The sequence below is a fragment of the Cherax quadricarinatus genome, chromosome 45 (assembly GCF_038502225.1).
Source record: "Cherax quadricarinatus isolate ZL_2023a chromosome 45, ASM3850222v1, whole genome shotgun sequence".
In the NCBI taxonomy this organism is placed as follows: domain Eukaryota; kingdom Metazoa; phylum Arthropoda; class Malacostraca; order Decapoda; family Parastacidae; genus Cherax; species Cherax quadricarinatus.
In genome coordinates this window covers 12,042,249-12,069,913 of record NC_091336.1, presented here as the reverse complement: position 1 = coordinate 12,069,913, position 27,665 = coordinate 12,042,249, and the positions used below count along the sequence as shown (strand labels likewise).

Genomic DNA, 27,665 nt, shown 5'->3' with positions numbered 1-27,665 from the left:
TTCTGAAAATCCCAGAGTGTTCAGGAAAAACAATGTTATGAAGAGTAAATTGTGTGTTTTGGAAATCTAATAGCAAGGCATGGGTCACGAGGGAAATTTTCGTTGAGTGGTTCAATGAAGTGTTTGGCCCTAGTGTGAAGAATTACCTCCTGGAAAAGAAATTGGATCTCAAGTAATGGGCAATGCACATGCTCATCCTCCAAACTTGGATGACCTAATTTTCGAGGAGTTTGGGTTCATCACAGTAAAGTTCTTGCCCCAGAATACCACTCCTCTCCTCCAGCCCATGGACCAGCAGGTTATTGCAAACTTTAAAAAACTCTACACCAAAGCAATGTTTCAAAGGTGCTTGAATGTGACCTCAGACACTCACTTGACCCTAAGAGATTTTTGGAGAGAACTCTTCAGCATCCTCCACTGCATAACCCTTATAGGTATGGCTTGGGAGGGAGTGACTACCAGGACTTTGAACTCTGCTTGGAGAAAACTGTGGCCAGATTGTGTCAACAAGAGGGATTTTGAAGAGTTTGGGGCTGACCCTGATGAGCCTATGTCTGTTGTTAAATCTATTGTGGCATTGGGGAGTTCCATGGGATTGGATGTGAGTTTGGAGGATGTGGAAGAGTTGTTGGAAGACCACAATGAAGAGCTCACCACTGAGCTTCAGCAGGAAGAGCAACAGATCACAGCTCAGAATCTTGCTGCAGAGGAGGAGGAAGAGAGATGGAAGAAGGTGCCTTCTTCAGAAATTAAGGAGATTTTTGAAATGTGGGGTAAGATGGAAAGATTTATGGAGAAACATCACCCTGACAAGGCTGTAGCAAGCCATGTTGGCAACATGTACAGTGACAAAGTCTTGGCCCATTTTAGGGAAATGTTAAATAGACGCCAGAAACAGAGCTCTCTGGACAGTTATTTTGCGAGACAGGACTCCAGTGACTCTCAAGCTGGTCCTAGTGGCATTAAGAAACTGAGAAGAGAAGTAACCCCAGAAAAGCAATTGGTACCTGAGGTGTTGATGGAAGGGGATTCCCCTTCCAAACTGTAAATAATCCAATCTCTCTCCTCCTCCAGTCTTCCATACACTGAGAAGAATAAAAAATAAAGGTAAGTGTTATGCTGTTAATGTTTCATTCATCATGTCCCATTGTATTGTTTATGTACATCTATATTTCATGTAAAAAATTTTGTTGTTTTAATACTTCTGGGTGTCAGGAATGGATTAATTGTATTTACATTATTTCTTATGGGGAAAATTGATTCGAAAATCGTAGATTTCGATTACAGTAGCACCTCCAGGAACGGATTAAATATGATAAACGAGGGACCACTGTAGTTGGGTGTACATGCCAAAAGCCCCTTTGTATGCAGAGCATTACGGGCAAACTTAAAATTAACTTAAGATTAGGAAGGCAATAACAGATTATTATTTGGTTGTTGGATATCTAAGCACAGTACTTACAATTTTAAAATTAGTTTATAAAACTTACATAATTACAGGTAGTGGTACTGTTTGGGTTAATTTATAATATAGTTACAGTGGAACCTCAAAAATCGAACGTATCACATATTGAACGTTTCGAAAATAGGACCATTTTTTCGGACAAACTGGTCCCTATTATCGAACGTGCCCCTATTTTCGGACCGCTGAGGTATGGGACATGTCCGCGGGCTCGCTCTGTCCGCGTCCCCGCGCAGGCGCTGTGAGCAGTCTAGCTTTGTTTATGCTTGAGTGAACACTAACCTGCACTCTCATTCACACATTTTACGATTATTTCATTGTGTTTAGTGCTTATGGGACTGTGAAATAAGCTGCCATGGGCCCAAAGAAACTTGCTAGTGGTACCCCTGTGGTAAAGAAAGTGAGAAACACCATATATGTGAAGAAGGTAATAATACGGAAGTATAAGAGTGGTGCGAAACTTGTTGAGCTTGCCAGGATATATGGGAAAAACAAGTCGACCATCGGTTCTATCCTGTCAAAGAAAGAACAAATCAAGGAAGCTGATGTTGCGAAAGATGTTAATATGCTAACCAAAAAAAGACCACAAATAGTTGAAGAGGTTGAGAAGTTGTTGCTGGTGTGGATCAAGGATAAAGAGATTGCAGGTGATAGTGTTTCAGAGACGATTACAGTGGACCCCCGCATAACGATCACCTCCGAATGCGACCAATTATGTAAGTGTATTTATGTAAGTGCGTTTGTACGTGTATGTTTGGGGGTCTGAAATGGACTAATCTACTTCACAATATTCCTTATGGGAACAAATTCGGTCAGTACTGGCACCTGAACATACTTCTGGAGAGAAAAAATATCGTTAACCGGGGGTCCACTGTATTTGCAAAAAGGCAAGGAAGTTGCATGCCGATCTGGTACAGAAAACTCCTGGAACCAGTGCTGATAGTGAATTTAAGGCCAGCAAGAGCTTCATCTGGAGCATCATCTGGCATTAAAAGACAGAGAAGGGAAGTAACCCCAGAGAGGGCTTTACCTGAAGTCCTCATGGAGGGGGATTCTCCTTCCAAACACTAACCCCAACTCCCTCTCTCCTCCTCCCTATCTTCCAGATGCCATCACCAATCTTCAACAAAGGTAAGTAAAAATGTTATTTTATATGTATTACTATACATAATTAAAAACTATAGTATTTGTTGTATGTAAAACTGTAATTAATCTCTATAAAATGTATTTTTTGTGTGAATATTTTTGGGTTTCTGGAACGGATTAATTGTATTTCCATTATTTCTTATGGGAAATATTGCTTCAAATTTCAGACTTTGAATTTAGAACTAGCTCCTGGAACGGATTAAGTTCGATTTTTGAGGTTCCACTGTATATCTCTATGGAACAGTTTAAAAACAATTTACAGTAACAGGCAATAACAGATAGTTATATGTACATTATTACAAAAAATGGTACAGTACAAGTGAAGCTAATTTACATTATGGGTGTATTACAATGGGACAGTTTAAAAAAAAATTACAGTATGAGGTTATTACAATTTTGTATAATTTAGAACAATTAAATGGAATTAATAATTTTTACATTTTAGTAATATTTAACCCTTAAACTATCCAAAGGTAGATCTAGGTTCACGTGCTTAGTGCTCCGACCTTTATTTTCCCCATTTCAAAGCATGTAAAAAAAAAAAACGTATATCTACGTTCGGAGCTCTACACACGTGAACATAGATCTACGTTTGGACAGCTTAAGGGTTAATGCAAGAATTTAAACATCTAAGTTAGAAGTAACAAGTTTATGGCTGAGTAATCGTTAGCACATTATATAGTAGTAGAGGTGAATTAAGTTGAAGTTGAGTTGACTTATATTATTTTTTATTTTTTTATATAGTCTTTGAGTAACTGGTAGTCATTGAGTATGGTTAGTTTTGTTGATTTTGGGTGAGTAGGTGATTTCTAAGTTGAGCCTTAAATTGGTTTGGAGGCAAGGGTCCTTTAGTGTTTTCTGGCAATGAGTTCCAGATCTTAGGGCCCTTTATGTGCATTGCATTTTTGCATAGGAAGAGATGGACATGAGGGATATCGAAGAGTGATTTGTGTCTTGTATTATGGTTGTGTGTTCTGTTATAGTTGTCAAGGAGGATTTTGAGAGGAGGGTTTATATTTGAGTGCAGTGTTCTATGTATGTAGCAGGCAAAATAATAAGTGTGGATGTCTTGTATGTTAAGCATGTTAAGACTCTTGAATAGTGGTGGAGTATGCTGTCTAGTGCTGGAGTTAGAAATTAATCAGACTACAGTTTTTTGTTGGGTTATTAAAGGTTTGATGTGATTTGCTGTGGTTGAGCCCCATGCACAAATTCCATAGGTGAGGTAAGGGTAAATGAGTGAGTGGTACAGAGAAAGGTCCAAGTCGGACCAAAACGTCATCGTAAGCTCCTCTCTTTTATGTGCGGGTTATTTGTGTAAAGGAGAGCTGATTGTGGTACATAGTATTGTATCTTTGAAAAGATGCATACTGTTTTTGAGACTTTCTTGGAAATTTGCTGTGTGTGTGTCTGGAATTTGAGTCCACTGTCAAAGTGGAGACCTAGAAATTTGCGCTCTGAGTCTAGAGATGGGTGAGCCATTTATCATTATGTTAAGCCATACATTTGAAGCTCTGTTTCCAAATTGCATGAAGTAGGTTATATCAATATTGAAAGTAAGTTTGTTGGTAGTCATCCAAGTAGACATTTTCTGTAATTTGGCATTTACAGTGTCAGTTAGAATTGTTGGGTTTGGGTGAGAGAAGAGGTAAGTAGTGTCATCTGCAAATACTATTTTTTTAAGGAATTTAGATGCATTTGGTAGATCATTGATATAAATGTTGGTGTCCTTGTGGGACACCAACAGGAACAGGTTGGGTAGTAGAGTTTGCTCCATTTGTGTATACTTACTAACTCCTGTTGCTAAGATAAGATTTTAGGTAATTGAGAGAATGTCCTCTGATCCCATAACTTTTGGTGCAATAGGTCGTGGTCAACTGTATCAAAAGCTTTGCGTAAGTCAATGAAAATTCCCAGGAGAAGTTCTTTTTTTTTCTGAGTGCCATATATATTAGTTCTAGCATATGTATAATTGCATCATTCGTATTTTTTTTCGGTCTGAAACCAAACTGACTGGAGTTGAGTATGTTGTGGGAAACTAGGTAGGAGTAGACTTGTTTGTGAATTAGTTTCTCAAAGATTTTAGATAGATAGGAGGGGCAAGTTCGATATAGGTCTATAGTTGTTCAAATCAGTTGGATCACCTCCCTTGAGGATTGGGGTAACCCTTGCTGTCTTGAGGATAGATCGGAAGGTGGAAGATTCAATGGACCTGTTGGGATCCTCTCCAAGATACGATATTACGTGCCGCAAAATGCCCTTCTCACACTATACCACTTACTTATTTATCCATACCTCACCTATGCTATTTGTGCTTGGGGAACAACTGCAGCAACACACCTAAAGCCAATAATAACCCAACAAAAAGCCACAGTAAGAATAATCACTAAATCCCATCCCTGGCAACCCCCCCCCACTCTTCATAGAGCTAAACTTACTCCCTGTTCAGTACATCCACACTTACTACTGTGCAATCTACATCTACAAGACCTTAAATTCCAATATTAACCTTGACCTAAAACGCTTTCTTGATAGTTGTGACAGAACCCACAGGCATAACACCAGACACAAACATCTCTATGACATTCCCCGTGTCCGACTAAACCTTTACAAAAATTCAATGTATGTCAAAGGCCCTAAAATCTGGAACACCCTCCCTGAAAACTCTAGAACTGCAGACACATTCATCACCTTCAAATTAGAAAACATCTTATCTCCCTGATACACCCCATCAACTAATTACATGAATACCACCTGGTGGTTCACACTTACACTCCCTCACCCATTTGACCATAAACACAGAAATATCAATCTTAATCTTAAAATAATGAATCTTAACTAGTCATAAGTTGGCCTGTGATACTCCAATACTGAAACTATGTATTGTGCAAAAACAAAAGCATTCACATTGCTAAAGTCACAAACTAGTATTTAGTCACTTAGCCATAATACCAACTTACCTCATAAATTGTAATATTTTAAAGTTAAGAATTAATCTAAGTCTGCCCGAAATGCCTAGCCATGCTAGGTGTTCTAGTGGCCCCATCTGTAATTAGTATTTTAAAACATGTAAACCACACAATATCCAAATTCTGTAAACCCAGCATTGTAATCCTTATAGAGAATAAACTTGATTTGATTTGATTTGTTAGAGAGTTGCAATAATTGGTGACAGTACACTAGAAGCTTTTTTATACATTAGAGGTGGTAAGTTCTTTAGGTCTTCTGCCTTGTTCTTTAGCGTTTTAATGATGAGCGAGATTTCAGTAGAGTTCGTTGGTGTTAAAAATAGAGTATTTGGGTAGTTGCCAGTGAGGTAGTCTTTTGGTTGGATGTTTGAGTTTAGGATTCTGCTTGCTAGGTTTTTTCCTACAGTCGAGAAGACATTAAGTTTGTTGGCAGTATCAGCTGGTTGGAGGAGAGGGTCATCTGGTTTTGTTAGGTTGATCGTTCTGTTTTAGGATATCTTTTTAGATCCTAGAATTTCAGATACGGTTTTCCAGGTCTTTTTCATATCACCTTTCATGTTATGTAATCTGTTTTCATAATACAGTTTTTTTTTGGCCTCCTTATTAGGCTGGTCAGTATTGATGAGTAACGTTTGGTCTGGTCCCTAGTTATTAGCCTCATTCTGTATTGCTTTTCGTATAGATTTTTTTACCAATGGATTTGAGAATGCTGTTTGTATGCCAGTGGCTGTTAAGTCTCTTTGCTGTAATCTGCTTGGTTTTTATAGGGCAATGCATATTATAGCTTTTTAAAAAAAAAAAAAAAGAAAAGATTCATCAATATCAGGATTGGTTGGTAGCTCATTTTGCCAGTTGATGTTACTGCTGTAATGAGGTTATTAACGGATGACTCATTATGTAGTCCGAAGGTGATCTTAATAAGTCCTGTGGCGGTTTAAATAAGTTGGTTATGACTCACGAAATCGTAATGACACGATTGCAAACAAACCATACCACGGGTGGGGTTTGAACCTGCGGTCAGAGAGTCTCAAAACTCCAGACCGTCGCGTTAGCCACTGGGCCAGTTAGCTTCAATAAGATTTATCCAACTAGGTATATTTCTACACCCAGTGGCTAACGCGACGGTCTGGAGTTTTGAGACTCTCTGACCATGGGTTCAAACCCCACCCGTGGTATGGTTTGCTTGCAATCGTGTCATTACGATTTCGTGAGTCATGTTGACGGCTTGGAGGGGACTTGAGCTAGATTTCATCATGGCATCATTATGCTGACTCAAATCATTATACTGACTCAAATTTCATCATTATACTGACTCAGAAATTGTGCAGATGGTTGTAAATCCACAGCAGCAAGCCAATGGAGGAGAAAGCAATGATGAAAATGAGGAAGATGTAGCAGAAAGTCTCTATTGATAGGTTATTTCAGTTGACAGGTGAACTGCTAAAAGGTCTAGAGCAACACAGTTTTATAAGTGAACGAGAAATAATGAAGGTTTATATGCTGCAGGATAAACTAATCAAAGAAAGGCCAAAATATATGAAACAGCTCAGCCTGGTTAACTTTATTAAGTGTATTCTAACCTAACCACTATGTAATCTGGCAAACTCACTAATTCTGACTCTATACAGGAGGTTCTGATGTTTTTTTTGTCAGACACTCATTTATGTATACCTCTTTCTTTGCTTTAACCCGTAAACGGTCCAAACGTATATATACGTTTTTTCAACATTTGAAAGTATGCAAAAAAAGTAGATCTTTTTTTTTTTTACATTTGAAAATGTGTAAAAAAAACTTTATCTACTTTTTTTTTGTTGTTATATTTGAAAATATGTAAAAAAACATAGATCTACTTTTGTAGCACTACACATGTGAACATAGATCTGCTTGTACCGTTTACGGGTTAATAGATGCGCTAATTAGGTCATTTTTCCTGTCATGTGTGGAATCTAAGCATAACACTTTTTCTACCATGGGATCCTAGTAACCTCATTTCCTTTATTTCTGCCACTGGTACAATAACCTTCGTTTGTTCTCTTATGATCTGGATAGTAATATCTTTACTGTTTGCTTGGTTCATTTCACTGGGAAAAAGTGGACTGTTAACTATTACTGCGTCCGATAATTTTTCTTGCTCAGTTTTATCTTCTTGAAGTGCAAAGTAGTCACTAAACTGGTTATCCAAGTTGTTCTTCCATTCTTTTACTGCTTCCTCAACCTTTGCATTAAGAGATATTATTTGTTCTGTATGGCTATCTATGACTGTCTGGAGGGTCTTGCCAAAACCAGTCATTCCAGATGTTGATAACTTTTGTTCAAGGCTGAGGGTTTTGTTCTCAAGGTGTGTCATCCTGGTTTCTTTTTGTGTTAGTGTTTCACGAAGATTCATATTTTCAGTAATTAAGGTGGTGATGTATGACTTAAGAGTATCTGGATCGTTGGTCATACCTGAGAGACTACCTCGTAGGCTGAATCTTGTGAAGAAAGAGGAGTTTGAGGGGGAGGCAGCCATGTTTGGTGTTATTGTTGATGCGTCACCCTGGGCAGGGGGGTGGTAGGTGACCCGGCGTCCTGGGTAGACAAGTCGAATAGTCGATTTTTTGGTGTTTTCTTGCTAGTCTTGGTGTTGTTTCTTCTGAGATTATGCTTCATAGTAATACAGTAGTAGTAGAAGTTGATGTAGTTAAGAAAGAGAAGCTATATTTATACAAAACTTGGGATACATTTTCATCTGGCAGCGGGGTGGTGCTTAGGGTTCGATGGGCAGTCTTCCTTTGATTGTCGATTTACTTGATTTGTAGGTCTCACTGTTGGTAATCTTGGGTCATTCTGAGTGCTATGTTGGTTAGTGTAGTTTTGCTTGTGACTAGGTCATCATAGGAGCATTGATTGGTTGTTGGAGTAAAATACGGAGCTTGGATGTCACTATCGCTGGATTAATGGAAATGTCTATATTAACGTAATATATAGTGGTACCCAGAGTTTCGAACTTAATCCGTTCCAGGAGCTAGTTCTAAAGTTGAAACGTTCGAAAATCGAAGCAGTATTTCCCATAAAAAATAATGTAAATCCAATTAATTCGTTCCTGCTGTCAGGAGGCATGACAAAATATGACATAATAAACAACATAAATAACATAAAAACCTGATATACAATCTAGAATATATTATGTATGTCATTACATATGTGGTGGCAGGGGAGGACGCAGTCGCAAGCATTCTTGCTCCAGTTATGAAAACGTCTTCCCATTCTGGAGTTTGTAATGCTAACTGCATTAGATCGCTTCTTTCATAAGAAAACCATAATGTAGAAGTGAAATGGTGTACGTACACCATTTACATACCTTGCAGAAGATAGGCTTTAAACTCCACAACTTGCACCTGTGCTGGCAAGCAGGAACACATTAAAGTCATTAAGAGTATGTTATTAATCATGAAGATGCCATATTAATAATAATAATAATACAATAATAATCACTCTGAGGTGCATTAAATGTTGTATAACATGTTAATATGGATATTTTGTTTAATCCAACTATAATATTTTTTAAAAATTATATAATAAACATGCTATGTAACATTTTTTTTTTTTTTTTTTTCAACAAGTCGGCCGTCTCCCACCGAGGCAGGGTGACCCAAAAAAGAATGAAAATCCCCAAAAAGAAAATACTTTCATCATCATTCAACACTTTCACCACACTCGCACATTATCACTGTTTTTGCAGAGGTGCTCAGAATACAACAGTCTAGAAGCATACACATATAAAGATACACAACATATCCCTCCAAACTGCCAATATCCCAAACCCCTCCTTTAAAGTGCAGGCATTGTACTTCCCATTTCCAGGACTCAAGTCCGACTATATGAAAATAACCGGTTTCCCTGAATCCCTTCACTAAATATTACCCTGCTCACACTCCAACAGATCGTCAGGTCCCAAGTACCATTCGTCTCCATTCACTCCTATCTAACACGCTCACGCACGCTTCCTGGAAGTCCAAGCCCTTTGCCCACAAAACCTCCTTTACCCCCTCTCTCCAACCCTTTCGAGGACGACCCCTACCCCGCCTTCCTTCCCCTATAGATTTATATGCTTTCCATGTCATTCTACTTTGATCCATTCTCTCTAAATGACCAAACCACCTCAACAACCCCTCTTCTGCCCTCTGACTAATACTTTTATTAACTCCACACCTTCTCCTAATTTCCACACTCCGAATTTTCTGCATAATATTTACACCACACATTGCCCTTAAACAGGACATCTCCACTGCCTCCAACCGTCTCCTCGCTGCTGCATTTACCACCCAAGCTTCACACCCATATAAGAGTGTTGGTACTACTATACTTTCATACATTCCCTTCTTTGCCTCCATAGATAACGTTTTTTGACTCCACATATACCTCAACGCACCACTCACCTTTTTTCCCTCATCAATTCTATGATTAACCTCATCCTTCATAAATCCATCCGCCGACACGTCAACTCCCAAGTATCTGAAAACATTCACTTCTTCCATACTCCTCCTCCCCAATTTGATATCCAATTTTTCTTTATCTAAATCATTTGACACCCTCATCACCTTACTCTTTTCTATATTCACTTTCAACTTTCTACCTTTACACACATTCCCAAACTCATCCACTAACCTTTGCAATTTTTCTTTAGAATCTCCCATAAGCACAGTATCATCAGCAAAAAGTAACTGTCAATTCCCATTTTGAATTTGATTCCCCAAAATTTAATCCCACCCCTCTCCCGAACACCCTAGCATTTACTTCCTTTACAACCCCATCTATAAATATATTAAACAACCATGGTGACATTACACATCCCTGTCTAAGACCTACTTTTACCGGGAAGTAGTCTCCCTCTCTTCTACACACCCTAACCTGAGCCTCACTATCCTCATAAAAACTCTTTACAGCATTTAATAACTTACCACCTATTCCATATACTTGCAACATCTGCCACATTGCTCCTCTATCCACTCTATCATATGCCTTTTCTAAATCCATAAATGCAATAAAAACTTCCCTACCTTTATCTAAATACTGTTCACATATATGCTTCAATGTAAACACTTGATCTACACATCCCCTACCCACTCTGAAACCTCCTTGCTCATCCGCAATCCTACATTCTGTCTTACCTCTAATTCTTTCAATTATAACCCTACCGTACACTTTTCCTGGTATACTCAGTAAGCTTATTCCTCTATAATTTTTACAGTCTCTTTTGTCCCCTTTCCCTTTATATAAAGGGACTATACATGCTCTCCGCCAATCCCTAGGTACCTTCCCTCTTTCATACATTTATTAAACAAAAGTACCAACCACTCCAACACTATATCCCCCCCCTGCTTTTAACATTTCTGTCATGATCCCATCAGTTCCAGCTGCTTTACCCCCTTTCATTTTACGTAATGCCTCACGTACCTCCCCCACACTTACATTCTGCTCTTCTTCACTCCTAAAAGATGGTATACCTCCCTGACCAGTGCATGAAATTACTGCCTCTGTTTCTTCCTTAACATTTAAAAGTTCCTCAAAATATTCTCGCCATCTACCCAATACCTCCATCTCCCCATCTACTAACTTCCCTACTCTGTTTTTAACTGACAAATCCATATTTTCCCTAGGCTTTCTTAACTTGTTTAACTCACTCCAAATTTTTTTCTTATTTTCATTAAAATTTCTTGACAGTGCCTCTCCCACTCTATCATCTGCTCTCCTTTTGCACTCTCTCACCACTCTCTTTACCTTTCTTTTACTCTCCATATACTCTGCTCTTCCAGTCAGCTTGACGAAGTGAACAAAAACCAGTCATGTCCAGACTGGTATCAACAACAACTGGTTTGTTTACAAAACTCGCAAACATGGGGGTTACATACCTACCACACTTTAATACCTACCTACCTTATTATTCACCTTGTACCCTACATTAAGACCATTAAGACTACAAATATTTTAAGGTAAATAATGAGTGTACTGTATATGCATTTTATCGCTCTAAGGCTCTTTAAATACCTAGTATACAATGTAATGTTCACTCGGGAAACAAAGCCAGACTGACTCACGACGCCTGTGCGGGGAGGCGCGCAGGTATTCGGCAGGCAGACAAGTCTGGTACATGGTTCAAAACACGGGGAACGTTTGATACTCGGGACAAAGCTGGTAGGAAAAAAGCAGTCAAAACTCGAAACATTCGACAGTCGATACGTTTGAAACTCTGGGTTCCGCTCTATATGACATTTAACCCTTTGAGGGTCGACAGGCCCTCTCCGAAACTCGTTCTCAGGGTCGGCCAAATTAAAAAAAAAAAAAAAAATTATTTTCTCTTATGAAAAGATAGAGAATCTTTTCCCGATCATAAAGACACCAAAAGTTTGAAATTTGATAGAAAACTTACGGAATTATGCTCTCGCAAAGTTAGCGGTCTCGGCGATGTTTACGCACCGGCTATTTTGCCCACTTTGAGCCCCATTTTCGGCCAATTTCACTGTACTAGTCGACAAAAAACATGAATATTTCGCTAGAACTCCATTTTTTCTATCGAATGGGTGCAAGAAACCACTCATTTATGAAATTCAACTATCCAGTACAGTGGTCAGAATTTAGCAATTTTGCCAATTTCACACAAATTTCAAAAGATGCCAATTTCCGAATAGGGTCCAGAATAAACAAGAAAGACATTCCTGGCACTAAAATGACATTTCCTCTAGTCATTAGTCATGTCTCAAGGCCCCTCTTATATTCTTTTGCTTTCCACTTTGAATTTTTATTTTCACAAAAAATATAAGATTTACTGTTATGCAGACTACTGCATTAGTGTAAAAAATGGTATAAATAATATTGGTGCACTTGTGAAAGAATATTAGACTCACCAGTTGACGTGTATTGCACGCTTGGCACGATTTGTTTACTTTTGAAGTTTGGTAAAAATCGAACATTTCTGCTACTTTGAGCTCAATTTCAAGGCACCTTTCTTTGTAAAACCAGTCAAAATCATCTCAATTTCTGTAATATGTCTTCCATTCTATAAAATGAGACCAAGAAAACTAGAATACAACAATAAATACCATACGAAAATACACTGCAAAGTCGCTGATTTATTAAAAAAAAATGGTCAAAGTTTTTTTTTCTCATTATGCGCTGTGTGCTGCAGGATTTTTTTTAGACTGTGCACACTGACCACATAGACCCATTCTTTCATATGAAGGCCTACCAGCTTTCTCCCACTAGATTTGAGGCCGCTAGAATTTATGAGTACTAGTACGTCAAAAACCCCTATGCGTAAGACGTACTAGTACGACGAAAACCCTCAAAGGGTTAAGGTTCCTAAACCTGTATTCCCTGGAATGCAGGAGGGAGAGATACATGATTATATACACCTGGAAAATCCTAGAGGGACTAGTACCGAACTTGCACACGAAAGTCACTCACTACGAAAGCAAAAGACTTGGCAGACAATGCACCATCCCCCCAATGAAAAGCAGGGGTGTCACTAGCACGTTAAGAGACCATACAATAAGTGTCAGGGGCCCGAGACTGTTCAACTGCCTCCCAGCACACATAAGGGGGATTACCAACAGACCCCTGGCAGTCTTCAAGCTGGCACTGGACAAGCACCTAAAGTCAGTTCCTGATCAGCTGGGCTGTGGCTTGTACGTTGGTTTGCATGCAGCCAGCAGCAACAGCCTGGTTGATCAGGCTCTGATCCACCAGGAGGCCTGGTCACAGACCGGGCCGCGGGGGCGTTGACCCCCGGAACTCTCTCCAGGTAAACTCCAGGTAATATATGGACTAATATACTAGCCCCTCTTAAATCAGAAATAATCACAGACAACACGACTAACCACTACCCCACCTTCCTCTTAAACACTGGTAATCAACCACTGGAATACAACAAGGTCTCTTTTAGACTCCATGACGAGGCTTCGATAAGTAACTTCACAACAGAGCTAGGTAGGATTGACTGGCCTACAGAATTCTACAAGGCTAATGGTATCGATGATTGGGTAGACATATTTCTAAACAGACTACTTAAACTATATAACAAACATTTTCCCATCAAAATGAAACAGATTATGAAAAAACAGCTAGGTTGCCCATGGCTAACCAACAACATACTAAGATTTATTGATAAGAAACACCAGTATGAAAAACAATATAGACAGGGCTTAATAAACAGTTATTGTCAAACAATATGCATCAGTTCTCACCAACCTAATAAGAAAGACTAAACAATTGTACTACACATACTCCAGTAGATTCACTGAAACAAGAGGAGATATAAAAAAGACCTGAAAGACACTCTCATATTCTAGGTGCCCACACACTAAAAAAAAACTAGGGATATTGTCCTAACTAAACCGAATGAAGCTCAACAGCAGCCTATTAATACAGCTAACAAGATAAACGACTTTTTCAACCAAAGGATCAAATCTCGTCAGTAAAATCCTAGGTACCAACGCCCGAGCAAGTGATTAATTAGATGGGAATTTCCCAACCTCCTCCTATCTTGCATCAACCAAGCCCACAGAAGTCACTGCGATTATTAAATCACTTAAAAATAAATCAGGAAATCTGGCTCAAGTTCCTCCATTATTGTACAAACGAGAGGCTTATGTTTTCTCACCTGCTATTTCATTACTCATTAACAAGTACCACAGGGAAGTGTCCTTGGTCCCCGGCTCTTCCTATTATACATACATCAATGATCTACCTACTGTTTCACAACATCTTAAGCCTGTTCTCTTTGCTGACGATACAACATATGTCATCACTATTGTTAACCCAGAACTAGTAAAAACATCGACCTGGATGACTGCTAATAAACTTACACTTAATACTGACAAAACCTTCTACATTCTGTTTTGGAACAGAACAGGTGCTGCCCAGCTGAACATAATGATTGTCAACACTCCTATTGCTAGACATAATGAGGGCAAATTCCTGGGCCTGCACCTTGACAGTTACTATGTACCACAATCAGCCCTGCTCACACTATTCACTCATCTATCCCTACCTCACCTATGCTATTTGTCCCTGGGGATCAACAGCAGTAACACACCTAAAGCCAATAATAACCCAAGAAAAAGCCACAGTAAGAATTATCACACAATCAAATGAAAGACGGCACATACCCCACTCTTCAAAGACCTAAACCTACTCACCGTACAGAACATTCACACCTACTACTGTGCAATCTACATTTACAGAACCATAAACACTAATTTTAACCCGGAACTAAAATAATTTCTTGATAGTTGCAACAGGACCCATAGACATGACACAAGACACACAAATCTCTATGACATTCCCAGTGTTGGGCTAAACCTATACAAAAATTCGAGGTACATACATAAAAGGGCCTAGAATCTGGAACTCCCTGCCTGAAAACTCTAGGACTGCAGACTGAACCACCATTTTCAAAACTACCATCAACCCTTTGACTGTCGCAACCCCAAATCCTGAAGTGTCTCCTGGTGTTGCAAAATATTTGAAAAAAAAAATAATAATTTTTTCTTACGAAATGATAGAGAATCTTTTCCTAATGATAATGATGCCAAAAGTATGAAATTTGATGGAAAATTTACAGAATTACGCTCTCGCGAAGTTAGTGACCTCGGCGACATTTATGCATCGGCGATTTCGCCCACTTTGAGCCCTATTTTTGGCCAATTCCATTGTTCTTGTCCACCAAACTCATAGCTATTTCTTTAGAACTCTGTCTGTTCTATTGACTGAGTACAAGAAACCACCCATTTACCTATTTCAACTACCCAATAAAGTGGTCAGAAATTGGCAATTTAGCCAATTTCATGCAAATTAAAAAATATGTCAATTTCAAAATAAGGTCCAGAATGAATAATCCAGACATTCATGGACCTAAAATAAAAAATTTTCTGTTCATCAGACATGTCTCCAGGCCCCTGTTATAATACTCTTGCTTTCTACTTTGAATTTTTATTCACACAAAAAATAGAAAATTTACTGTTATGCAGACTACTGCAATATTCTAATAATTGTATAAATAATGTCAACCCATTCATAACTGCATATTAGAATGGCTAGTTGGACATTTATTGGACAATGACGTCATTTATCTACTCTTGAACATCAGCAAAAATCGAACATTTCTGCCACTTTGAGCTCCATTTCAAGATCCTTTTTATAGTAAAACCAATCAAAATCACTTCTATTTCTATAACATGTTTCCATTCTAACAAATGAGGCCAAGAAAACAAGAATACATGTACAACCATATATACTATACGAAAATACACCTCAAAGTCGGCGTTTTAATCCAAAAACATAGTTTTTTTTTTCTAATTATGCACTGCATGCCGCAGGATTTTTTTTTATACAGCGCACACTGACCACACAGACCCATTCTCTCACATGTGGGCCTACCAGCTTTCTCCTGCTTGATTTGAAGCTGCTAGAATTTTTGAGTATATATACGTCAAACACATTGGCTCATAAGACGTATATATACGACCAAAACAGTCAAAGGGTTTAAAAACATCTCGTCTCCCTAACACACCCCATCATCAGCTAACCAAATGAAAACCACCCAATTCTCTTTTTTTGTATCATGAACACATCCAAAACAACATAGGGTTATCATTATCTGTAATTCCCCCATAATTTCCACATACATCCACCCAAAGGACTGTAAACATACAATTCCTAATATAGCTAATGCCTATTAAATCTTAAGTTAGTCTTATTAAATCTTAAGTTAATCCTAAATTTGCTAAGAAACATTGTAAGATAAGTGAATGCAATGGTCTTGGCAAAAGGTGTGGACTTGAAAGATAAAGAATCAAACACAAAGTGGGAGTTGTTACAGTTGCTCTTTGCTGATGACACTGTGCTTTTTGGAGATTCTGAAGAGAAGTTGCAGAGGTTGGCGGATGAATTTGGTAGGGTATGTAAGAGAAGAAAATTAAAAGTGAATATAGGAAAGAGTAAGGTTATGAGGATAACAAAAAGATTAGGTGGTGAAAGATTGGATATCAAATTGGAGGGATAAAGTATGGAGGAGGTGAATGTATTCAGATATTTAGGAGTGGACATGTCAGCAGATGGGTCTATGAAGGAGGAGGTGAATCACAGAATTGATGAGGTGAAAAGGGTGAGTGGTGCACTTAGGAGTCCGCAGAGACAAAGAACTTTGTCTGTGGAAGCAAAGAGGGGAATGCATGAGAGTATAGTTGTTGCAACACTCTTGTATGGGTGTGAAGCATGGGTGATGAATGTTGCAACGAGGAGAAGGCTGGAGGCAGTGGAGACGTCATGTCTGAGGGCAATGTGTGGTGTGAATACAGTGGACCCCCGCATAACGATTACCTCCGAATGCGACCAATTATGTAAGTGTATTTATGTAAGTGCGTTTGTACGTGTATGTTTGGGGGTCTGAAATGGACTAATCTACTTCACAATATTTCTTATGGGAACAAATTCGGTCAGTACTGGCACCTGAACATACTTCTGGAGTGAAAAAATATCGTTAACCGGGGGTCCACTGTATAATGCAGAGAATTCGTAGTTTGGAAATTAGGAGGTGTGGGATTACCAAAACTATTGTCCAGAGGGCTGAGGAGGGGTTGTTGAGGTGGTTCGGACATGTAGAGAGAATGGAACAAAACAGAATGACTTCGAGAGTGTATAAATCTGTAGTGGAGGGAAGGCAGGGTAGGGGTCGGCCTAGAAAGGGTTGGAGGGAGGAGGTAAAGGAGGTTTTGTGTGTGAGGGGCTTGGACTGCCCGCAAGCGTGCGTGAGCATATTTGATATGAGTGAATGGAGACAAATGGTTTTTAATACTTGACGTGCTGTTGGAGTGTGAGCAAAGTAACATTTATGAAGGGATTCAGGGAAACCGGCAGGCCAGACTCGAGTCCTGGAGATGGGAAGTACAGTGTCTGCACTCTGAAGGAGGGGTGTTAATGTTGCAGTTTTATAACTGTAGTGTAAAACACCCCTCTGGCAAGACAGTGATGGAGTGAATGATGATGAAAGTTTTTCTTTTTCAGGCCACCCTGCCTTGGTGGGAATCGGCCAATGTGTTAATAAAAAAAAAAAAAAGAATCCTAAATTTGCTAAGATACTCCTCCTGTATGACTTTAATAGAAACAATGTGTCATGCCAAGACAAATCGAATCCCATTACTAAATCTGCCATTTGTACTAATATTAAATGATATGACTAACTATTTTAAACCTAATTATGTACGTACCTAACTGAGAATGTATCTAATTAAGTACCTAGTGTGATATGTTCAAATGTAGTGCTCAAATATGACCTATATCAAAATAGCCTAAGAATTAGTATTAGTCTGCCTGAAGTGCCTAGGCACGATAGTGGCCATCTTTGTATTTAAAATCTTATAACATGTAAACCATACATTGTAAGCTTTACAAGGAAATAAATACGTATTTGTATTATATTATTGACAACATGATCTACTTTGTGGCACCTACTGGCACTGGTAAGCCCTGAAATATTAGAATTAAAAGTGGAAAGATTAAACTCTGCAGTCAAATAATACTATAAGCAATAGCTGGGGCTTAAGACATATATAAACAAAGGAGTGAGGAAAAAGTTCCAACAAGTTATACTGGAGTCTACAATGCACCTAGGTTTACCACATAAACAGAACAATGACAGATTATTACACTCATGGAGAAGTGCTAAACACATAAGGGCCATACAGTGCCCTGTGAATAGGAATTAATCAGGTTTGGTCCAAGGGAGGGAAGAGCAGCTCCACTACCTTGAATCAAGAGCATTTTTCCAGCATCAAGGCACCCCTCCCTTTGAAAGAAGAACAATGAGGGAGAAGCATGGAAACTTTGGTGGGAAATGTACAATGGAAAATAAATGAATGCAAGTGATCTCACCAATGTTCATAAGTCACTGATCAGTAAGGAGAACTCCGAGATTATCCTACTAGCAAAAAGTTCTCCTATATATAAAGTTAGTGAAACTATCAAGTACTAACCTAAGCTACTCTTATCTAACCTAAACCTAAATGATGTTTCATATCTTGTTAAAATATACCCAAATATGTGTAATCTCAAGTCACCAAACCTGCTGCCTGGATAATTCGTCAACCTCAGTGAATTAAGATGCTGGTGACTTTGCCTGACACAAAAGAGATTTTATTAGTGGGGAAGTTTATCAAAGGAAGGTATGGTATATAACCACTACTGACATGCTAATATTCAGACATAAAATATACCTTCTGAAAAGAGCATATGTGAGCTAGGTGTGGACATAGAGCAGATCAATCCGGAAATAAATTCATATTACAAACCATTTGAACAAGATGGTGTCTGAGGGACTCCTGAATCAATACATCTGCTAATGTTTTAAAGTCATGGGTAAATCGCTGATTCTTTTCATTTTCACCCTTTTCTTCAACCAGCAAAGTGAACAGTTTAGGCTCCTGACGAATAGATCGAGCAATTTCTCCAGCCCGTTCAGAGAAATTCAATAAGATCTTGATTAATTCAGCCATTATAACAACTGTCCTTATGTCTGTACCTGCCAAAGAAACAATTACAGCACTAGCTCATATTATTGATGGTACATAATACTGACAAGTAAAGAAATGACATGTGCAACTCATGGGTGTCTTTATTGCCAAAACTTTTGCATGCACAACATGCTTGTCGTTTTAACCCTTTCAGGGTCCGTCCCGTAGATCTACGGCTTTACGTTCAGGGTCCAAACAGTAGATCTACGCCATGAGCTCAGCTCACTCTGATAAACTGTGAGTGGTAAATTTGGGCCTAGATATGAGAGAATACATATATGTGGTATGTGTGCACCACATAAAACAAATCCTGCAGCACACTGTGTATAATGAGAGAAAAAAAACAGACAAGTGATTTTCGATTAAAACAGCGACTTTGCAGTGTTTTTTCATATGTTTTTATAGTTGTATTTGCGATTTCTTGGTCTCATTTGATAGAATGGAAGACATATTACAGAAATAGAGATGATTTTGATTGGTTTTAGCACTGGAAATGGCTTGAAACTGAGCTCAAAGTAGTGGAAATGTTAAATTTTTGTCAATGTTCAAAAGTAAATAAATGACCTCACACATCTAATACACGCCAGCTGGTGGGTCTAATATACATTCACAAATGTGATGATGATATTTTTACAATTATTACAATATTGCATAACAGTAAATCTTCTATTTTTTGGTGTGAATAAAAATTCATTATGTGAATAAAAAATTAAAATGGAATATATTTGTAAAGCCTCAAAACGTAACTAATGAACAGAGGAAATGTTAGTTTAGTGCCAGGAATACCTACATTGTTTATTCTCAACCCTATTTTGAAATTGGAATATTTTGAACTTTGTGTTAAATTGGCCAAATTACCAATTTCTGATCACTTTATTTTGTAGTTGAAACAGTTGACTTGGCAATTTCTTGTGCTCAATCGATAGAATAAAAGTAATACTAGTGAAATAGTTTTATTACCTTCACAAAAAGATTCTCTACCAGATTTTTTTTTTTTGAAAATTCTTGGACACTTGGGCACCACTTCAGATTTTGGCCTTGGACCCTGAAAGGGTTAAGGAGGTGGACTGACCAATTACCAAAACTGATGGGCTGAACATCTCAAAGCTACTTCTAGTGTCTCTGGAATTGTGTGCATCTATATTTGACTGAAGTAGTGTTGTGCAAGCAAAACATTTCGGCAATAAACATACCCAAGTGTTGTACTTGTGTCTTTTTCATCAAGTAGTTAATATAGTAACATTACTAAACTAATGATTATTAAGGAATGGGAATGGTAAAACAAAACAAAAAATACATTCAGAACTGTAAAAGGGTCATTACATTCTTTATTTTAGCTTAGTTCATATACGTATTCTTATTTGTTAAAATAATTACGGTGCTAATTCAGGTGCTAAAGTGTAATAATTTCATTGTTTTACTATTATATTCCCTAGCTCTTTTATTCTTTTTTAGTTTTAAAATAATTACATAGTCTTATTCCTAAGTCAAGTTATAGATTCACTATAAATCTTATGATTACAAGCATTGATCCTGATAACAGCCTCCCATTTGTAACAATCCATTAGCTAGTAAGATAAATTACTTAAGTATCATAATTATTAAGTTTAACATAATATTTTATTAAAAAATCTAGTTCTAGAGTCACTCTCATTCTTATGAATACAGGCATTGATCCTGATGTAAACCTTTTATTAAATGGCTTACATGAATCAAACAGTAACTGTAATTATTATACAGCAGACCAAGAAAAGACATTACTCAGAGCAAATAATAACATAACTATCTTTAATTACGTCAGATCCTTGAGCAAACATTACGATGACCTCACAGCATTACTCAATTCCCTTCATTCCAGTATGTAAATCATCACACTCACAGAAACCTGGCTAAAGCCTGGTAATGTAGATGTCTATGCCATTCCTGGTTACACAGCCATACACAACTGTAGGACAGACCAGCAAGAGGGTGGAACAGCTATATACAGTGGTCCCTCGATAATTGTCGGGCTCGATAGTCATCCTTTTCGGAAATCGTCACGTTATTTTCGTCCAAACATTGGCTCGCAAATGGTTGGTTGACTTGCTAATCGTCATTCGTCCTGGAGGCATACTCACGGCTCTGAGCCGCCTCGGCCTCCCTTCCCAGCCAGTGTGGCATTATTTACCAGTGAGCGACGGTCCCCTCACTTGTTCATACAAAATATTTCATAATATTCCATTCATTTTAGTGCTTGTAAGTGATAAATAAGCTACCATGGCTCCAAAGAAAGCTCCTAGTGCCAAGCCTTTGGTAAAGGTGAGAAATACGATTGAATTTAAGAAAAACATCACTGAACAATATGAAAGTGGCGTACGTGTGGCCAAACTGGCCAGGATGTATAACAAACCCCATACAACCATATCTTCCATCGTGGCAAAGAAAAAGGAAATCAAGGAAGCTGTTATTGCTTGTAGAAAATTGTGGCCAGATTGTGTCCACAAGAGGGATTTTGAAGGGTTTGTGGCTGACTCTGATGAGCCTATGTCAGTTGTGAAATCTATTGTGGCATTGGGGAGTTCCATGGGGTTGGATGTGAGTTTGGAGGATGTGGAAGAGTTGGTGGAGGACCACAACGAAGAGCTAACCACTGAGGAGCTGCAAGAGCTTCAGCAGGAACAGCAACAGATCGCAGCTCAGAATCTTGCTGCAGAGGAGGAGGAAGAGAGATGGAAGAAGGTGCCTTCTTCAGAAATTAAGGAGATTTTTGAAATGTGGGGTAGGATGGAAAGATTTATGGATAAATATCACCCTGAGAAGGATGTTGCAAGCCATATCAGCAACTTGTACAGTGACAGAGTCTTGGCCCATTTTAAGGAAGTTTTAAAGAGACGCCAGAAACAGAGTTCTCTGGACACTTTTTTTGCAAGACAGGACTCCAGTGACTCTCAAGCTGGTCCTAGTGGCATTAAGAAATGGAGAAGAGAAGTATGTAACCCCAAAAAAGGACTTGGTACCTGAGGTGTTGATGGAAGGGAATTCCCCTTCCAACCAGTAACTAATCCAATCTCTCTCCTCCTCCAGTCTTCCATACACTAAGAAGAATCACCAATAAAGGTAAGTGTTATGCTGTTAATGTTTCATTCATCATGTCCCATTGTATTGTTTATGTACTACATCTATATTTCACATAAAAAATTTTTTTGTTTTAATACTTCTGGGTGTCAGGAACGGATTAATTGTATTTACATTATTTCTTATGGGGAAAATTTATTCGAAAATCGTCTATTTCGATAATCGTCGCACTTCCAGGAACGGATTAACGATGATAAACGAGGGACCACTGTACTCCTCAAATCAACTTGAATGTATCAATAAATCTTGCACAAGGGATGAGCATGGTGAATAGTGTATCATAGCTAAATTTAAATCAAAAGACCTGCAAAAAACCCTCACAGTTATAAACATCTACACAAGCATTTACCACTTCAGTGAAAAATTAGGAAACTTGATAACTGATGCACATATGAACAAAGACCACCTGCTGTTAACAGGAGATTTCAACATAAATCTACTACATGACCATGACCCACAAGTAACCGAATTCACAAACACTATGAGCAACTATTTGTTGCTACCAACAATATCAAAACCTACAAGAATCTCTGAGACTAGTATTTCTTTATTAGAACACATCTAGACTAACACCATATCCCCATTGAAATCAGGCATAATCATAGACAACACCACAGACCACTACCCAACCTTTCTCATAACCAACCTAGGTAAATTGCCTCAAGACACTACTGAAGTTACCTTCAGACTACATAACGAGACAGCTATTAATAAATTTATAGGAGCTATGAATAACATTGACTGGCATAATGAGCTCGAAACATATACAGATATGAATGAATGTATTAATAATTTTCTAAAAAAAAAAAAAGCCCACTACCTCTATAACAAACATTGCCTTAAAAGGTCAGACGGTCAGTGAGCTTAAGGTCACTAGGTCAGTGAGCTTAAGCCGGTAGGGGAATTGGACCTGCCTCGCACAGGCCAGTAGGCCTGTTGCAGTGTTCCTTCTTTATGTTCTTATAACATCAAAGGTGATACGAAAAAGACCTGGAAAACCCTAGCTGAAATTCTAGGAACTAAGAAGATATAGAAAAAACAAAACAATCAAATTAACAAAATCAGAAGAACCCCTACTCCCACCAACTGAAACAGCAAATAGACTCAATGTTTTCTTCCTCACCATAGGAAAGAACCTAGCAAGCAAAACCCCAAGCTCAAACACCCGTCCATCAGACTACCTCACAGGCACCTACCCGAATACACTATTCCTAGCTCCTACCAACCCAGCAGAAGTCTCGCTCATCATCAACACCCTTAAAAACAAGGCAGGAGATATGAACAACTTGCCAACTTTTATGTACAAAAAAGCTTCTCAAGTATTGTCACCAATTATTACAACACTCTTTAATAAATCCAGTGAATCCTCCACCTTCCCAGCAATTCTCAAAATAATGAGGGCCACCCCAATCCACAAAGGAGGTGACAAAGCTGACTTGAATAACTATAGACCAATATCTAACTTACCACTGCTCTCTAAAATCTTTGAAAAATTAATTCATAGACGGACCTATTCCTACCTTGTCTCACACAACATACTAAACCCCTGTCAGTTTGGATTCAGGAATAATAAAAGCACAAATGATACATAAATAACCCGCACATAGAAAAGAGGAGCTTACGACGACGTTTCGGTCCGATTTGGACCATTTACAAAGTCACACTAACGAAAAGGAGAGTGGGAAGGGTATATATAGGCAGGAGGTGGTAGTAGTAGTAGTGGTAGTAGTGGAGGTAGAAGGAAATAGTAGTGGGGTGGTGGTAAGAGTAGGAGGGGCCAGTCAAATACGTACTAAGAAAGAGCAGCACTGCAAGGGAGCTAGGTGCCCACAGAGGGTAAGAGCAAGAACACTGAGGGAGGAAAAACAAATAAATAAATAAAAAATAAAAGGAACAAATATAAAGGGCAGAAGAAAGACAGACAACCCAAAGGAGAAAAAAAGAAAGAGGAAAAAGGGAAGAGGGAGAAGAAGAAAAAGGAGGAATCAGGTTAGGTTACGAGTGTTCTGAAGTTTGGAGCATTTTACAATGTAGTGGGAGAGGAAGGCATCTACAGAGACAAAACCAGGACTAAGATTCACACAATTTTCCTTGTATGAATCTTAGTCCTAGTGTTCCTTCTGCCTCTGGTGAGGGGAAATAACGTTGTTATTGGTGGTGTTCAGATATCAAATTCAAATTCGAAGTTTATTCTCTATAAGGATTACAATGCTGAGTTTACAGAATTTGGTTATTGTGTGGTTTACATGTAGTAAAATAATTACAGAGTGTACCACTAGAACACCTAGCATGGCTAGGCATTTCGGGCAGACTTATATTAAATCTTAAGTTTAAAATATTACAAAATTATGAGGTAAGTTGGTATTATGGCTAAGTGACTAAATACTAGTTGTGAGTTTAGCAATGTGAATGCTTTTGTTTTGGCACTATACATAGTTTCAGTATTGGAGTATCACAGGCCAACTTATGACTAGTTAAGATTCATTATTTTGAGATTGAGATTGATATTTCTGTTTATGGTCAAATGGGTGAGTGAGTGTAAGTGTGAACCACCAGGTGGTATTCGTATTATTAGTTGACAGGGTGTATCAGGGAGATAAGATGTTTTCTGATGGTAGTTTTGAAGGTGATGAATGTGTCTGCAGTTTTGGAATTTTCAGGTAGGGTGTTCCAGATTTTAGGGCCTTTGACATACATTGAATTTTTGTAAAGGTTTAGTCGGACACGGGGAATGTCATAGAGATGTTTGTGTCTGGTGTTGTGCCTGTGGGTTCTGTCACAACTATCAAGAAAGCGTTTTAGGTCAAGGTTAATATTGGAATTTAAGGTCCTGTAGATGTAGACTGCACAGTAGTAAGTGTGGATGTACTGAACAGGGAGTAAGTTTAGATCTATGAAGAGTGGGGGGCTGTGTTGCCAGGGATGGGATTTAGTGATTATTCTTACTGCGGCTTTTTGTTGGGTTATTATTGGCTTTAGGTGTGTTGCTGCAGTTGAACCCCAAGCACAGATAGCATAGGTGAGGTATGGATATATAAGTGAATGGTATAGTGTGAGAAGGGCAGTTTGCGGCACGTAGTATCGTATCTTGGAGAGGATCCCAACCATTTTGGATACTTTTTTGGTTATGTGTTGGATATGGGTGCTGAAGTTCAGGTTGTTGTCGAGGTATAGGTATAGGAATTTGCCCTCATTATGCCTGGCAATTAGAGTGTTGTCGATCTTAATGTTAATTTGCGCATCTCCTGCTCTGCTACCAAACATAATGTAGTAGATTTTGTCAACGTTAACCGTAAGTTTATTGGCTGTCATCCAAGTCGATATTTTGATCAGCTTCTCATTAACAATGGTGTTGAGGGTGGCAAGATTAGGGTGAGAGATGACATAAGTCGTGTCGTCAGCAAAGAGAATGGGGTTCAGGTGTCGAGATACGTTTGGAAGATCACTGATGTATATGAGGAAGAGCAGGGGACCAAGGACACTTCCCTGCGGAACTCCAGTATCAAGTGGCTGTGTTGTTGATGCTGTGTCTTTAATGGTGACATACTGATACCTATTAGTAAGGTAAGATTTGAAATATGCAAGCGCATGGCCTCTTATACCATAATGGTCAAGTTTGTGGAGTAGGATGCCGTGGTCTACTGTGTCAAACGCTTTTCTTAGGTCAATAAAAATTCCTAGTGGATATTCCTTATTTTCCAATGCTGTGAAAAGCAGATCTAGCATTTTTATCATTGCATCGTTATGATTGCATCATTAGTGCTGTGTTTGTTAGTAAGAATTGGGTGTTTGCTTTAGCTATGTTTTGCTTCATATATAGTGGTTTGATCCCGCCTCTCAAAATGTTTTCAACATTGATTGGAATTTTGACTGTGGCAAGGTCATGTATGAAGATGGTTCTTGCACTGTAGTTAGCCTGGACACAGTACTGTTGTGCCTGCTTAAGCTCTTGTTAGTAAGTTTATTTAGTACAGTTACACACAAGTACAATTACACAAATTTTAGGTGATTATAACTGTCTTACATAATAACATGTGTATTATTATTATTATTATAAAAAGAAGCGCTAAGCCACAAGGGCTATACAGCAATAACATGTGTAAATTACCTAGGAAAAACCCCCAAAAAGTCATTGACTTGCTTCCATTGAAGTCCATGAAATATATTATTATTAGCAGTCTACCTATTAGATACGGCAGAAATCAGTCATGAGTATAACCATAAAAAATTAAAACTAAGTAGCTCTACTGCGTGAAAATCAGTTACAATAAAAAAGACTTACCAGTCAGGGTTAGTCCTTTCTTCTTCTTTGTTGGGTTTATCAGGGCCACTGACAGCACAAGCTGTGTCGAGCCTGACTTCTCGATGGTACGAGGAAGATATGTTGCCCAAGGCTCGGCTAGGAAAAAAAAGGAACAAAAGTTCCTTTGTAAATAGAGATAGAAACGAAGTTTCCAATTAGATCGGTGGACGCCCTTTACAAGTCCCAGCAGAGAAGGACGCCTACACTCCCACCTGAGTTTAGTAACCGGCTTCCCTTCAAAGACCGATAAAGAATTTTCCGCAGAGCGGAAAAAATGGAGCTGGCTAAAAGTAAGCCGATGTACAGGTGCCCCTCCTGTAGAGTGCCCGGCGGGCAAAATAGATGAGGACAAGCGACCCAGAGAGAACAGGGAATATTTGTCACCGATACTTGGGCTAGAGAGAGACGTCCACACCCGAGTGAGAATCTAAACGCACTAACAGCAAACAGACAAATGAACAAGCACCACCTTCTCTTAGCTGGAGACTTCAATATCAACCTTGGCCTACCAGATGATCAGCCTGTAACTGATTTCATCAACAATATGAACAACACACTTCTCATACCAACAATAACTAAACCAACCAGGCTGACTGAGACAAGTGCAACCATAATAGACCACATATGGACCAATATACTAGCCCCTCTTAAATCAGGGATAATCACAGACAGCACTACAGACCACTACCCTACCTTCCTCTTAACAAACATTAGTAAACCACCACTCAAATACAACAGTTTCATTTAGACTCCATGACGAGGCCTCAATAAGTAATTTCACAGCAGACCTAGAGACTGTTGACTGGCCTACAGAATTCTCCAATGCCAATGGTATTGACGATTGGACAGACATTTTTCTTAACAAAATACTTAGACTATACAACAAACATTGTCCTATAAAAACGAAACAGATCACGAATAAATGGCTTGGTTGCCCATGGCTAACCAGCAGATTTTAGATTAGATTTTGCCACCGAAGTGGCTAGTTTATTGTGCACCCCATATCCATCCTGTGGACGGTAGCGCGAGAGCATATGGATACACAAAAGGCCTAGGAACTAGGCCCCAAAGGGTTAACAGGAATACATATGGATTTATATCTACATATCTATAGTTCACTTATC

General features: G+C 38.6%; 1 protein-coding gene across 3 annotated transcripts in view; it reads right to left on the bottom strand.

Moving 5' to 3' along the window:
* Nucleotides 1-27,450, bottom strand: part of Ipp (inositol polyphosphate 1-phosphatase) — a 74,957-nt gene extending 47,507 nt beyond the window's left edge. Inside the window, exons 1-3 of one of the 3 annotated variants that reach the window (XM_053785184.2) lie at nt 26,521-27,450; nt 18,903-19,132; nt 1,008-1,085 (exon numbers count right to left, since the gene is read on the bottom strand). In XM_053785184.2, coding sequence (XP_053641159.1) covers nt 1,008-1,085; nt 18,903-19,106 — 282 coding nt within the window. In that variant the 5' untranslated portion in view covers nt 19,107-19,132; nt 26,521-27,450. The remainder of the gene's footprint in view (nt 1-1,007; nt 1,086-18,902; nt 19,133-26,520) is intronic. The other 2 variants (XM_070094295.1, XM_053785183.2) reach the window with 2 other exon arrangements.
* Between the last annotated feature and the right edge of the window lie 215 nt (nt 27,451-27,665).